The sequence below is a fragment of the Scyliorhinus torazame genome, chromosome 6 (assembly GCF_047496885.1).
Source record: "Scyliorhinus torazame isolate Kashiwa2021f chromosome 6, sScyTor2.1, whole genome shotgun sequence".
NCBI lineage: Eukaryota > Metazoa > Chordata > Chondrichthyes > Carcharhiniformes > Scyliorhinidae > Scyliorhinus > Scyliorhinus torazame.
The window spans coordinates 154,333,354-154,347,156 of record NC_092712.1 but is presented as its reverse complement, the minus strand read 5'-3'; the positions used below and the strand labels follow the sequence as shown (position 1 = coordinate 154,347,156).

The window sequence follows — 13,803 nt, the reverse complement described above, 5'->3', positions numbered from 1 at the left end:
TAACGTGGTCAATTTATCTACTCTAAGGGCAGCACGGTGGCGCAATGGGTTAGCCCTGATGCCTCACGGCACCGAGGTCCCAGGTTCGATTCCAGGTCTGGTTCACTGTCCGCGTGGAATTTGCACATTCACCCCGTGTTTGCGTGGGTTTCACCCCCACAACCCAAAGATGTGCAGGCTAGGTGGATTGGCCATGCTAAATTGCCCCTTACTCTGCACATCTTTGGGTTGTGGGGGCGAGACCCACGCAGACATGGGAGAATGTGCAAACTCCACACGGACAGTGACCCAGGGCTGGGATCGAACCCGGGTCCTCGGCATTGTTAACCACTGCGCCGTCATGATTTCAAACCCATTTGACTCTTATGTTGGAAGTTTATTCAATTGTGCCACAACAAAATGGCTATTGTATTTCAGAATACAGCTTGTTCCTCAGTGCCAGGATCTTAGATGCTGAGTGGTTGTTCCCCATTTTGAGTGAGTCTAGGGCCAGAAGGAATAATCTCAGAGTAAGGGGCTGCCCATTTATGACAGATGAGGAGGAATTTCTTCTGAGGGTAGTGAATCTGTAGAATTCTTTAGAGCAGAGGGTCATAGAGGCTGGGTCGTTAAGTATGTTTAACGCTGAGATAGACAGATTTTTAATCGGTAAGGGAATCAAGGGTTATGGGCATAAGGTGGGAAAGTCAAGTTGAAGATAATCAGATCAGATCAGTCATGATCTTATTGAGCAGACTCAATGGGCCGAATAGCTCCTATGTCTTAAGGTCTTTGCCCACATAAAGTAAAGTGCATTTGTCTATCCTTTGCAGGTTGTGACATATTTCTAACATTCCCATCCTGTTGAGAGACTTTGAACTTGCTGACAGATTTGGATTCCTCTGCCTGTTCAGTGTGCAGCTTATGATTTCCCAAATGTGCTGCTATTACTTCCTTAATAAATGATTCCAACATCTTTCCAACAATTTATGTTAGGCTAATTGCCTAGAGTTACCCGCTATTTGCCTCCCTCCCTTTTTGAATAGGGGTGTCACATTGGCAGATTTGCAATCAAAGAACAGTACAGCACAAGAACAGGCTTTCGGACCTCCAAGCCTGCGCCGATCACGTGTCCTATCTAGACAAACTGCCTGTATCCTTCTATACGGTAAAGAAAAAGCCCTGGGGAAAATTGATGTACAGAGAAATCTGGTTGTTCAGGTCCATTGTACCCTGAAGGTGGCTACGCAGGTCGATAGAGTGGTCAAGAAGGCATACGGCTTGCTTTCCTTCATCGGAAAGGGTATTGAGTACAAGAGTTGGCAGGTCATGTTACAGTTGTATAAGACTTTGGTTCAGCCACATTTGGAATACTGCGTACAGTTCTGGTCGCCACATTACCAAAAGGATGTGGATGCTTTGGAGAAGGTGCAGAGGAGGCTCACCAGGATGTTGCCTGGTATGGAGGGTGCTAGCTATGACGAGAGGTTGAGTGGATTAGGATTATTTTCATTCGAAAGACAGAGGTTGAGGGGGGACCTCATTGAGGTCTACAAAATCATTATAAGTATAGACAGGGTGGATAGCAAGAAGCTTTTTCACCAGAGTGGGGGACTCAATTACTAGAGGTCACGAGTCCAAGGCGAGAGGGGAAAAGTTTAAGGGAGATATGCGTGGAAAGTTCTTTATGCAGAGGGTGGTGGGTGCCTGGAACGCGTTGCCGGCGGAGGTGGTAGAGGCGGGCACGATAGCCTCATTTAAGATGTATCTAGACAGATACATGAATGGGCAGGGAGCAGAGGGATACAGATCCTTAGAAAATACGCGACAGTTTTAGATAGAGGATCTGGATCAGCGCAGGCTTGGAGGGCCGAAGGGCCTGTTCCTGTGCTGAAATTTTTCTTTGTATACCCAATCTGTTCATGTGTCTATCCAGAAAGTCTTAAACATCGACAATGTATCTGACTCAACCACCGCACTTGGCTGTGCATTCCAGGCCACCACCACCCTCTGTGTTAAAAAAAAAAAAAAAAAATTCACCCGCACATTTCCACTGAACCTATCCCTCCACTCACCTTTAACTTGTGTCCCATTGTAATTGTCATTTGAGCCTGGGAAAAAGCCTTCAACTGTTCACCCTATCTATACCCCTCATAATTTTATAAACTCCTATCAGGTCGCCCATCAGCCATCGTCTTTCTAGGGAGAACAATCCCAGTTTATTCAGTCTCTCCTCATAGCTAATACCCTCCATACCATGTACTCTCTCCATGTCCTTCTGGTAGTGCAGTGACCAGAATTGGACACAGTATTCCAAATGTGGCCTAACCAACGTTCTATATAACTAACATAATTTGCAAACTTTTATACTCGATGCCCTGTCCAATGAAGCGATATGCTTTCTTTACCACCATTTTCACCTGTGCTGCTACATTTAAGGATCTGTGGGCCTGCATGCTGAGATCTGTATGTCTATGCTCCTGATGGTTCTGCCATTTGTTTTATAGCTCCCACCCGAATTAGATCTACCAAAATGCATCACTTCGCATTTGTCCGAGTTCAATTCCATCTGCCATTTCTCTGCCCAATTTTGCAGCCTATCTGTATTCTCTGACAATCTTCATCACTATTCGTAACTCCAGCAATCTTGGTATTATCCGCAAACTTGCTAATCAGATCCGCTACATTTTCTTCCAAGTCATATATATAACAAACAGGTGAGGTCCCAGTACTGATCCCTGCAGAACACCACTAGTTACAGACTTCCATTTGGAAAAACAATTGTCCACTGCTACCCTCTGTCTTCTATGGCCAAGCCAGTTCTGAATCCATCTAGCTAGTTCAGCCCTGACCCCATGTGATTTAATCTTTTGCACCAACCTACCATGAGGGACCTTGTCAAATGCTTTACTAAAGTCCATGTAGACAACATCCACAGCCATTCCCTCGTCAATAATTTTAGTCACCTCCTCAAAAAGCTCAATTAAATTAGTGAGACATGACCACCCTTGTACATAGCCATGCTGTGTGTCGCTAATAAGGCCATTCACTTCCAAATGTGCATAGATCCTATCTCTCAGAATCTTTTCCAAGAATTTCATTATCACTGACGTCAAGCTCACTGGTCTAATAATTACCCGGGTTATCCTTGCTTCCTTTCTTAAATAACGTGATAACATTGGCTATCCTCCAATCCACTGGGACCTCACCGGTGTGCAACAAGGAAACAAAGATTTCTGTTAGAAGCCCAGCGATTTCATCTCTCGTCTCCCTCAGCAATCATGGATAGATGCCACCTGGCCCTGGGGATTTGTCTACCATTATGCTTTTTAACACACCTAACACTTCTTCCCTCGTAATAATGACTTGTTCTAAAGTGTTTACATATCCCTCTGGGACACCACCAATCAATGTGTCCCTCCCCTTTGTGAATAACGATGCAAAGTACTCATTAAGGATCTCACCTACTTCCTTTGTTTCTATGCATAATTTCCCTCCTTTGTCCTTGAGTGAACCTGCTCTCTGGCTACCCTCTCGTTCCTAATATACATATAAAATGCCTTGGGATTCTCCTTAATCTTGTCTGCCAAGGACATTTCGTAACGCCTTTTGCCCTCCTAACTCCCTGTTTGAGCTCTTTTCTACTTTCCCTGTATTCTGTACCCCTGACAAATGAATACCCTACCACTAGGGCAGCACGGGAGCACAAGTGGATAGCACTGTGGCTTCACAGCGCCAGGCTCCCAGGTTCTATTCCCTGCTGGGTCATTGTCTGTGAGGAGTCTGCACGTTCTCCCTGTGTCTGCGTGGGTTTCCTCCAGGTGCTCCGGTTTCCTCCCACAGTCCAAAGACGTGCAGGTTAGGTGGATTGGCCATGCTAAATTGCCCTTAGTGTCCAAAAAGGTTAGGAGGGGTATTGGGTTACGGGGATAGGGTGGAAGTGAGGGCTTAAGTGGGTCGGTGCAGACTCGATGGGCTGAATGGCCTCCTCCTGCACTGTATGTTCTATGTTCACTATTGCTTTGCTACACTGTGTAAACCCCCCCCCCCCCCCCCCCCCCCGCCCCCCCCCCCCCCCCCCCCCCCCCACAAAAAATCTGTGGTACCGTCGCTCTGGCCAATGCTGCTGCAGTACCCTGATGGACCTTCCCCCTCATCAGTATCCAAAATGGCATTCTTGTTAGATAGGGGAACAGCCATAGGGGACCTTTGCACTGTCTGCCTACCCAGTCTGCCGGTCACCCATCTATCTTCCTGTACCATGGGTGTGACCACATCTCTGTAGCTATTATCTATAACAATTTCCGCTAATTGTGTACTCCTCAGTCCTTCCAGCTGCTGCTCTAACCGATCCTTGCCTTCGGTGGGCTTCTGCAACTGCATGCATTTCCCACAGATATAGTCCTCGGGGACACTTGAAGTGTCCCTGATGTCCCACATTGTGCAGGAGTAGCGCACAACCCCGCCAATTGACATCTCTCTCACTCTGTTGTTTGTTGTGTTTAAAAACTAAATACTAGTTAGGCCCTTAATAAAATTTTACTGCTGCTGCTTTCACGAATAGGCCCCCAAAAAGTAATGTGTCTCCTGGTTAGTACAGGTTGGTGTAAAATATTAAATCTAGCTTGCTACCCTCTTGTAAGTATGAGAAAAAAAAACTCTTCCCATAAAAATGGAGCTCAGAATCTATTCTGGTGAGCCTAGGAATGAAAGGGCTAAGAACACGCGTCACTTGATGTATAGAGAACCAATCAGGAGGCGCTCTTTTGAGTTCCTGTAAAGCTAAGTTCCCGAGCGAGACTTCCCCAGAATCCAAGGATTTTGGGAAAATTACAACCATTGCATCCACTATCTCTAGGTGCTACTTTTAGGATCCTGGGATGCCAGCCATTAGGGCCAGGAGACTTAACTGCCTTTTGCTCCATTAGTTTGTCGAATACCACTTCTCTACTGATGGTATTTAATTGCTCCACTCTATTTTTTATTATTAATGGGATGTTCAAAGTATTTTCCACCATAAAGACTGGTGCAAAATATTTGTTAAATTCCTCTGCCATTTCCTTGTCTCCCATAACTATCTCCCTGGATTCATTTTCTAAGGGGTTTATGTTCACTTTGACCTTTCACTTCCATTTTATATAATTAAAGGAGCTCTTTGTCAGTTTTGTATATTCTTCGCTATTTTGTCCTTTTAGCTTATTTTCTCTCTTTATTATCTTTTTAGTCCTTTGCTGGATTCTGAATTTATCCCAGCCTTCGGAGCTATCATTGACTTTTGCCTCCTTATGTGCTTTTTCTTTCAAGTTAATACTCTCCATAACTCCCTTTGTTAGCCATGGTTAGTTTATCCCTCTCTTGGAACCTTTCCTCCTTACTGGGATATGTTTTTGCTGAGAGTCATGAATTACCTCCTTCAATGTCTGCCTGTGCTTGTTCACTGTCTTTCTTGCTAATTTATTCACCCAGTTCACTTTAGCTAATTCTGTCCTCATTCATTGTGATTCCCTGTATATAAGTTGAGCACAGTTGTTTCCGACCCAGGTTTCTCACTCTGAAACTGAATATTTAATTGTATTATGTTTTGAACACTACTTCCGTGGGCATCTTTTGCTCTGAGGAAATTTACTAAACCTGCCTCATTACCCATTACCAGATTCAGGATAGCCTGTCCCCTGGTTGCCTCCATGACATTGCTCTAGGAAACTATCCCAAATGCAATTTATGAATTTGTTGTTACAGATATCCATACCAACTTGATTAACCCAATCAACATAAATATTAAAGTCACCAATAATTATTGCTCTATTCTGTTTACATGCTCCAGTTATTTGTTAATTTATACTCTTTCCTACAGTGTGGTCTAAACTCTATCCCTACCAGTGTCGTCTTTCCCTTGCTATTTTTCACCTCCACACAAATGAACTCTACATAACCTGATTCTTGATCGCCTCTCATAACTGTCTTTATTTTAGTACTACCACCTGTTCCTTCCCTCCTGTATTTCCCAAAGATCAAATATCCCTGAATATTAGATCCCCAGGTTTGATCTCTTTGGGTGTTTTTTAATTTAAAGAGTATCCAATTATTTTGTTTCTAATTAAGGGTCAATTTAGTGTGGCCAATCCACCTAACCTGGACATCTTTGAGTTGTGGGGGTGAAACCCAGACAGGCAAGGGGATAATGTGCAAACTCCACGCAGACAGTAACCCGGGGGCGGGATCGAACCCGGGTCCTCAGCGCCGTAGGCAGCAGTGCTAACCACTGTGCCACTGTGCTGCTCCTAGATCTCTTTGTAACCATGTCTCAGTAATAGATACCAGATCATATTTGCTGCCATGGGAAAGCAGGCAGCATAATCGAAGACTCCTCCCATCCGGGTTATTCTCTCTTCCAACTTCTTCCAATGGGCAGGAGATACAAAAGTCTTGAGAACACGCACTAGCAGATTCAAAAACAGCTTCTTCCCCGCTGTTACGCTCCGGGCGTCCAGGAGCTGCAGCTGGAGACACCTCCTGCACGGGGCAGCACAATGGCGCAGTGGTTAGCACTGCTGTCTCACAGTGCCAGGAACCCAGTTTGAGTTCCGGACTTCGGTGACTCTGTGTGGAGTTTGCACACTTGCCTGCGTGAGTTTCTTCTGGGTGCTCCGGTTTCCTCCCACAGCCCAAAGATGTGCAGGTTAGGAGGATTGACCATGCTAAAATTAACCCTTCACCTGCAGGTTAAGTGGAATTTCGGGGATAGGGCAGGAGAGTGGGCCTAGGTAGGGTGTTATTTCAGAGGGTCGGTGCAGACTCAATGGGCCAAATGCCGCCTCCTGAAGTGTGGGATTCTATGGTTCTTTTCTATTCTATGGTTCTGCACACTTGCTGACCGTGGGCACTGGAAATGTTCCCAGCTTCCCTCGGGGCGCACACCATGGCTTGGAGCTCTCCTGTCATGACTTACCCTTGAAACCGTCTGCTGTCACCATGATAAAAGTCTGTGATCAAGATAGACAGTTAATGTTTTTTTCGATGGTCTCGTAATATGTTATCTATAATACTGGTATTTATGGTTCCAAATGGACCACAGGCTGTTATGTTTTATGTTCTGACAACATGTTTGAATGATTTCCATCGATCCCAGCCCCCAGTCACTGTTTGTGTAGAGTTTGCACATTCTCCCCGTGTCTGCGTGGGTCTCACCCCCACAAATCCAAAGATGTGCAGGGTAGGTGGAATGGACATGCTAAATTGTCCCTTAATTGGAAAATTAAAAAAATTGAATAATTTCCATGCCATTATCGACATTTTTAAATTTGTTTTCAGACATTTATGCTGTTTCCTGAAAACTTTCCTCTGTTGTGGAATTTGAATGGCATTAGTGGTTCATTCAAGTAGCCACTTTTTATGTCAGTTCAGACAGTGAATGCTGGCATGCTAATTAATTGTGGGTTTGGCAGAACTAAATCCACCAGATATGCAGTCATTTCAAAGTACCCAATTAACTTTTTTTCCAATTAAGGGTCAGTTTAGAGTGGCCAATCCACCTAGCCTGCACATCTTTGGGTTGTGGGAGTGAAACCCACGCAAACACGGGGAGAATGTGCAAACTCCACATGGACAGTGACCCAGAGCCGGGATCGAACCTGGGACCTCAGCGCCATGAGGCAGCAGTGCTAACCACTGCACCGCCGTGATGCCCGTAGTCATTTTCTAGCAGGGTCATTAATAGTTTATCTTTGTTAACTATAAAAGATAAATTTGTCAACTACAACTTCCTCACTATCAACCCCACACAAATTTTCATATCCTTTGCAAGCCCCTGACCCATGGCCGTTGCGTTTAAGTCTAAATCATCAAAATATACTACTAACAGCAAAGGTTTGAACACCGCAGAAACATACAGGAAAGCCAACCTTCCAATCACTTTTTTTCATATTTTTATTTTTTTAAGTTTAGTGTACCCAATTCACTTTTTCCAATTAAGGGGCAGTTTAGAGTGGCCAATCCACCAACCCTACTCATCTTTGGGTTGTGGAGCGAAACCCATGCAAACACGGGGAGAATGTGCAAACTCCACATGGTCAGTGACCCAGAGCCGGGATCGAACTTGGGACCTTTGTGCTGTGAGGCAGCAGTGCTAACCACTGCGCCGCCGTGCTGCCCCGATCTTCCAATCACAAATCACAATACGTTTACCATAACCTTTCACTTCCTGCCAATGAATCAGTTTTCGATCCCCTAGGAACCCTGGGCTTTTAATTTTCTGATGGTGTGTCATGTGGGACCTTGTCAAAAGCTTTGAAAAAAACTCTGTAGACTGTTTCAAATGCACCATGCTAGTCGATCCTCTCGAATGTTTTTAAATACATGCGAGTGTTTCTGCATTGACCACTTTTTCAGACAGTGAGCTTCAGACTTCCCATCACTTCGGTTCTTCCCTAATCTTTCTTCAATAGCTTTTTATCTGAAGCTAGGCTTGGAGTAGAGCACCTTTAATGATTGTGTGCAATTTGAAGCTGCAGACGTTTACACTGTTCATGAATATTTCAGACTAAGGATGAAAAAGTACAAGATAAGTCCACTCTGGAAAATCCGAACAATTTTAAAACAGTGGAGTGCCTAGTTTGGATCTGTACTCTGCTCACCAAATGATTTTCACCGATGTTTCCGGTTAAATATTTCAGCTGCTGCAGAGCCAGAATGTGAAGTAGAGAAATCTGAAGCTGCTCCAAGTACCAATATTGAACCTGTCACAGGTAAACATGTTACATTTATTTGCCATTTTGTTCCTCCCACCCATTGATGGGGAACATGATTTCAAACCCATTTTATTATTATTTTTTAAATATGGAGTACCCAATTATTTTTTCCCAATTAAGGGGCAATTTAGCGTGGTCAATTTACCTACTCTAAGGGCAGCACGGTGATGGGTTAGCCTGATGCCTCACGGCACCGAGGTCCCAGGTTCGATCCCGGCCATGGGTCACTGTCCGTGTGGAATTTGCACATTCTCCCCGTGTTTGCGTGGGTTTCGCCCCCACAACCCAAAGATGTGCAGGCTAGGTGGATTGGCCATGCTAAATTGCCCCTTACTCTGCACATCTTAGGGTTGTGGGGGCGAGACCCACGCAGCCACGGGAGAATGTGCAGACTCCACACGGACAGTGACCCATGGCTGGGATCGAAGCCGGGTCCTCGGCATTGTTAACCACTGCACCGCCCCGATTTCAAACCCATTTGACTCTTGCGTTGGAAGTTTATTCAATTGTGCCACAACAAAATGGCTATTGTATTTCAGAATACAGCTTGTTCCTCAGTGCCAGGAGCTTAGATGCTGAGTGGTTGTTCCCCCTTTTGAGTGAGTCTAGGACCAGAAGGAATAATCTCAGGGTAAGGGGCTGCCCATTTAAGACCGAAGAGGAGGAATTTCTTCTGAGGGTAGTGAATCTGTAGAATTCTTTAGAGCAGAGGGTCATAGAGGCTGGGTCGTTAAGTATGTTTAATGCTGAGATAGACAGATTTTTAATCGATAAGGGAATCAAGGGTTGTGGGCATAAGGTGGGAAAGTCAAGTTGAAGATGATCAGATCAGTCATGATCTTATTGAGCAGACTCAATGGGCCGAATAGCTCCTATGTCTTAAGGTCTTTGCCCACATAAAGTAAAGTGCTTTATATGATTACTCTTGCATTTGTCTATCCTTGTAACATATTTCTAACATTCCCATCCTGTTGAGAGACTTTGAACTTGCTGACAGATTTGGATTCCTCTGCCTGTTCAGTGTGCAGATGATGGTTTTCCAAATGTGCTGCTATTATTTCCTTAATAAATGATTCCAACATCTTTCCAACAATAGATGTTAGGCTGATTGCCTAGAGTTACCCGCTATTTGCCTCCCTCCCTTTTTGAATAGGGGTGTCACATTTGCAGATTTGCAATCAAAGAACAGTACAGCACAAGAACAGGCTTTCGGACCTCCAAGCCTGCGCTGATCACGTGTCCTATCTAGACAAACTGCCTGTATCCTTCTATACGGTAAATGAAAAAGCCCTGGGGAAAATTCATGTTCAGAGAGATCTGGGTGTTCAGGTCCATTGTACCCTGAAGGTGGCTGCGCAAGTCGATAGAGTGGTCAAGAAGGCAGACGGCTTGCTTTCCTTCATCGGAAGGGGTATTGAGTACAAGAGTTGGCAGGTCATGTTACAGTTGTATAAGACTTTGGTTCAGCCACATTTGGAGTACTGCATACAGTTCTGGTCGCCACATTACCAAAAGGATGTAGATGCTTTGGAGAAGGTGCAGAGGAGGTTCACCAGGATGTTGCCTGGTATAGAGGGCGCTAGCTATGAAGAGAAGTTGAGTCAATTAGGATTATTTTCATTAGAAAGACGGAGGTTCAGGGGGGACCTCATTGAGGTCTACAAAATCATTATAGGTATAGACAGGGTGGATTGCAAGAAGCTTTTTCCCAGAGTGGGGGACTCAATTACTAGGGGTCACGAGTTCAAGGTGAGAGGGGAAAAGTTTAAGGGAGATATGCGTGGAAAGCTCTTTATGCAGAGGGTGGTGGGTGCCTGGAACGCATTGCCGGCAGAGGTGGTATAGGCGGGCATGATAGCATCATTTAAGATGTATCTAGACAGATACATGAATGGGCAGAGAGCAGAGGGATACAGATGCTTAGAAAATAGGCGACAGTTTTAGATAGAGGATCTAGAGCGGTGCAGGCTTGGGGGGGCCGAAGGGCCTGTTCCTGTGCTGAAATTTTTCTTTGTTCTTTGTATACCTAATCTGTTCATGTGTCTATCCAGAAAGTCTTAAACATCGACAATGTATCTGACTCAACCACCTCACTTGGCTGTGCATTCCAGGCCACCACCACCCTCTGTGGAAAATAAACTTCACCCGCACATCTCCACTGAACCTATCCACCCCACTCATCTTTAACTTGTGTCCCCTTGTAATTGTCATTTCCACCCTGGGAAAAAGCCTCCAACTGTTCACCCTCATAATTTTATAAACTTCTATCAGGTCGCCCTTCAGCCATCGTCTTTCTAGGGAGAACAATCCCAGTTTATTCAGTCTCTCCTCATAGCTAATACCCTCCATACCAGGCAACATCCTGGTAAACCTTTTCTGTACTCCATGTCTTTCTGGTAGTGCGGTGACCAGAATTAGACACAGTATTCCAAATGTGGCCGAACCAACGTTCTATATAACTAACATATTTTGCGAACTTTTATACTCGTGCCCTGTCCGATGAAGGCATATCCTTTCTTTACCACCATTTCCACCTGTGCTGCTACTTTTAAGGATCTGTGGGCCTGCACGCTCAGATCTGTGTGTCTATGCTCCTGATGGTTCTGCCATTTGTTTTATAGCTCCCACCTGAATTAAATCTACCAAAATGCATCCGAGTTCAATTCCATCTGCCATTTCTCTGCCCAATTTTGCAGCCTATCTGTATTCTCTGACAATCTTCATCACTGTTCGCAACTCCAGCAATCTTAGTATCATCCGCAAACATGCTAATCAGAACTGCTATTATTTCTTCCAAATCATATATATGACAAACAGGTGAGGTCCCAGTACTGATCCCTGCAGAACACCACTAGTTACAGACCTCCATTTGGAAAAACAATTGTCCACTGCTACCCTCTGTCTTCTATGGCCAAGCCAGTTCTGAATCCATCTAGCTAGTTCAGCCCTGACCCCATGTGATTTAATCTTTTGCACCAGCCTACATGAGGGACCTTGTCAAATGCTTTACTAAAGTCCATGTAGACAACATCCACAGCCATTCCCTCGTCAATAATTTTAGTCACCTGCTCAAAAAACTCAATTAAATTAGTGAGACATGACCACCCTTGTACAAAGCCATGCTGTGTCGCTAATAAGGCCATTCACTTCCAAATGTGCATAGATCCTATCTCTCAGAATCTTTTCCAAGAATTTCATTATCACTGACGTCAAGCTCACTGGTCTAATAATTACCCGGGTTATCCTTGCTTCCTTTCTTAAATAACGGGATAACATTGGCTATCCTCCAATCCACTGGGACCTCACCGGTGTGCAACAAGGAAACAAAGATTTCTGTTAGAAGCCCAGCGATTTCATCTCTCGTCTCCCTCAGCAATCATGGATAGATGCCACCTGGCCCTGGGGATTTGTCTACCTTTATGCTTTTTAACACACCTAACACTTCTTCCCTCGTAATAATGACTTGTTCTAAAGTGTTTACATATCCCTCTGGGACACTACCAATCAATGTGTCCCTCCCCTTTGTGAATACCGATGCAAAGTACTCATTAAGGATCTCACCTACTTCCTTTAGTTCTATGCATAATTTCCCTCCTTTGTCCTTGAGTGGCCCTGCTCTCTCTGGCTACCCTCTAGTTCCTAATATATGTATAGAATGCCTTGGGATTCTCCTTAATCCTGTCGGCCAAAGACATTTCGTAACACCTTTTGCCCTCCTAACTCCCTGTTTGAGCTCTTTTCTACTTTCCCTGTATTCTGTACCCCTGACAATTGAATACCCTACCACTATTGCTTTGCTACACTTTGTTAAACCCCCCCCCAATCTGTGGTTCCTTCGCTCTGGCCAATGCTGCTGCAGTACCCTGATGGACCTCCCCCCTCATCACTATCCAAAATGGCATACTTGTTAGATAGGGGGACAGCCATAGGGGACCTTTGCACTGTCTGCCTACCCAGTCTGCCGGTCACCCATCTATCTTCCTGTACCTTGGGTGTGACCACATCTCTGTAGCTATTATCTATAACAATTTCTGCAAATTGTGTACTCCTCAGTCCTTCCAGCTGCTGCTCTAACCGATCCTTGCCTTCGGTGGGCTTCTGCAACTGCATGCATTTCCCACAGATATAGTCCTCGGGGACACTTGAAGTGTCCCTGATGCCCCACATTGTGCAGGAGTAGCGCACAACCCCACCAATTAACGTCGGGCAGCACGGTAGCATAGCGGTTCGCACAATTGCTTCACAGCTCCAGGGTCCCAGGTTCGATTCCCGGCTTGGGTCACTGTCTGTGTGGAGTCTGCACGTTCTCCCCATGTGTGCGTGGGTTTCCTCCGGGTGCTCTGGTTTCCTCCCACAGTCCAAAGATGTGCAGGTTAGGTGGATTGGCCATGCTAAATTGCCCTTAGTGTCCAAAATTGCCCTTCGTGTTGGGTGGGGTTACTGGGTTATGGGGATAGGGTGGAGGTGTTGACCTTGGAAGGGTGCTCTTTCCAAGAGCCGGTGCAGACTCGATGGGCCAAATGGCCTCTTTCTGCACTGTAAATTCTATGTTCTATGATGATCTCTCTCACTCTGTTGTTTGTTGGATTAAAAACTAAATACTAGTTAGGCCCTTAATAAAAATTTACTGCTGCTGCTTTCACGAATAGGCCCCCCAAAATTAATGTGTCTCCTGGTTAGTACAGGTTGGTGTAAAATATTAAATCTAGCTTGCTACCCTCTTGTAAGTATGAGGGAAAAAAAACTCTTCCCATAAAAATGGAGCTCAGAATCTATTCTGGTGAGCCGAGGAATGAAAGGGCGAAGAACACGCGTCACCTGATTTATAGAGAACCAATCGGGAGGCGCTCTCTCTTTTGAGTTCCTGTAAAGCTAAGTTCCCGAGCGAGACTTCCCCAGAATCCAAGGATTTGGGGGAAATTATAACCATTGCATCCACTATCTCTAGGTGCTACTTTTATGATCCTGGGATGCAAGCCATTAGGGCCAGGAGACTTAACTGCCTTTAGCTCCATTAGTTTGTCGAATACCTCTTCTCTACTGATGGTATTTAATTGCTCCCCTCTATTTTTTATTA

At 45.0% G+C, this 13,803-nt stretch overlaps 1 protein-coding gene across 18 annotated transcripts in view; it reads left to right on the top strand.

Annotated features, from left to right (window-relative positions):
* The window catches only part of LOC140425085 (uncharacterized), a 243,230-nt gene that overhangs the window by 94,273 nt on the left and 135,154 nt on the right, over positions 1 to 13,803 (top strand). For 16 of the 18 annotated variants that reach the window (XM_072508976.1, XM_072508973.1, XM_072508975.1 and 13 more), the window contains one exon: positions 8,652 to 8,723. The exons of the other annotated variants lie outside the window; for them this stretch is intronic. In XM_072508976.1, coding sequence (XP_072365077.1) covers positions 8,652 to 8,723 — 72 coding nt within the window. The remainder of the gene's footprint in view (positions 1 to 8,651; positions 8,724 to 13,803) is intronic. 18 annotated transcript variants of the gene reach the window in all.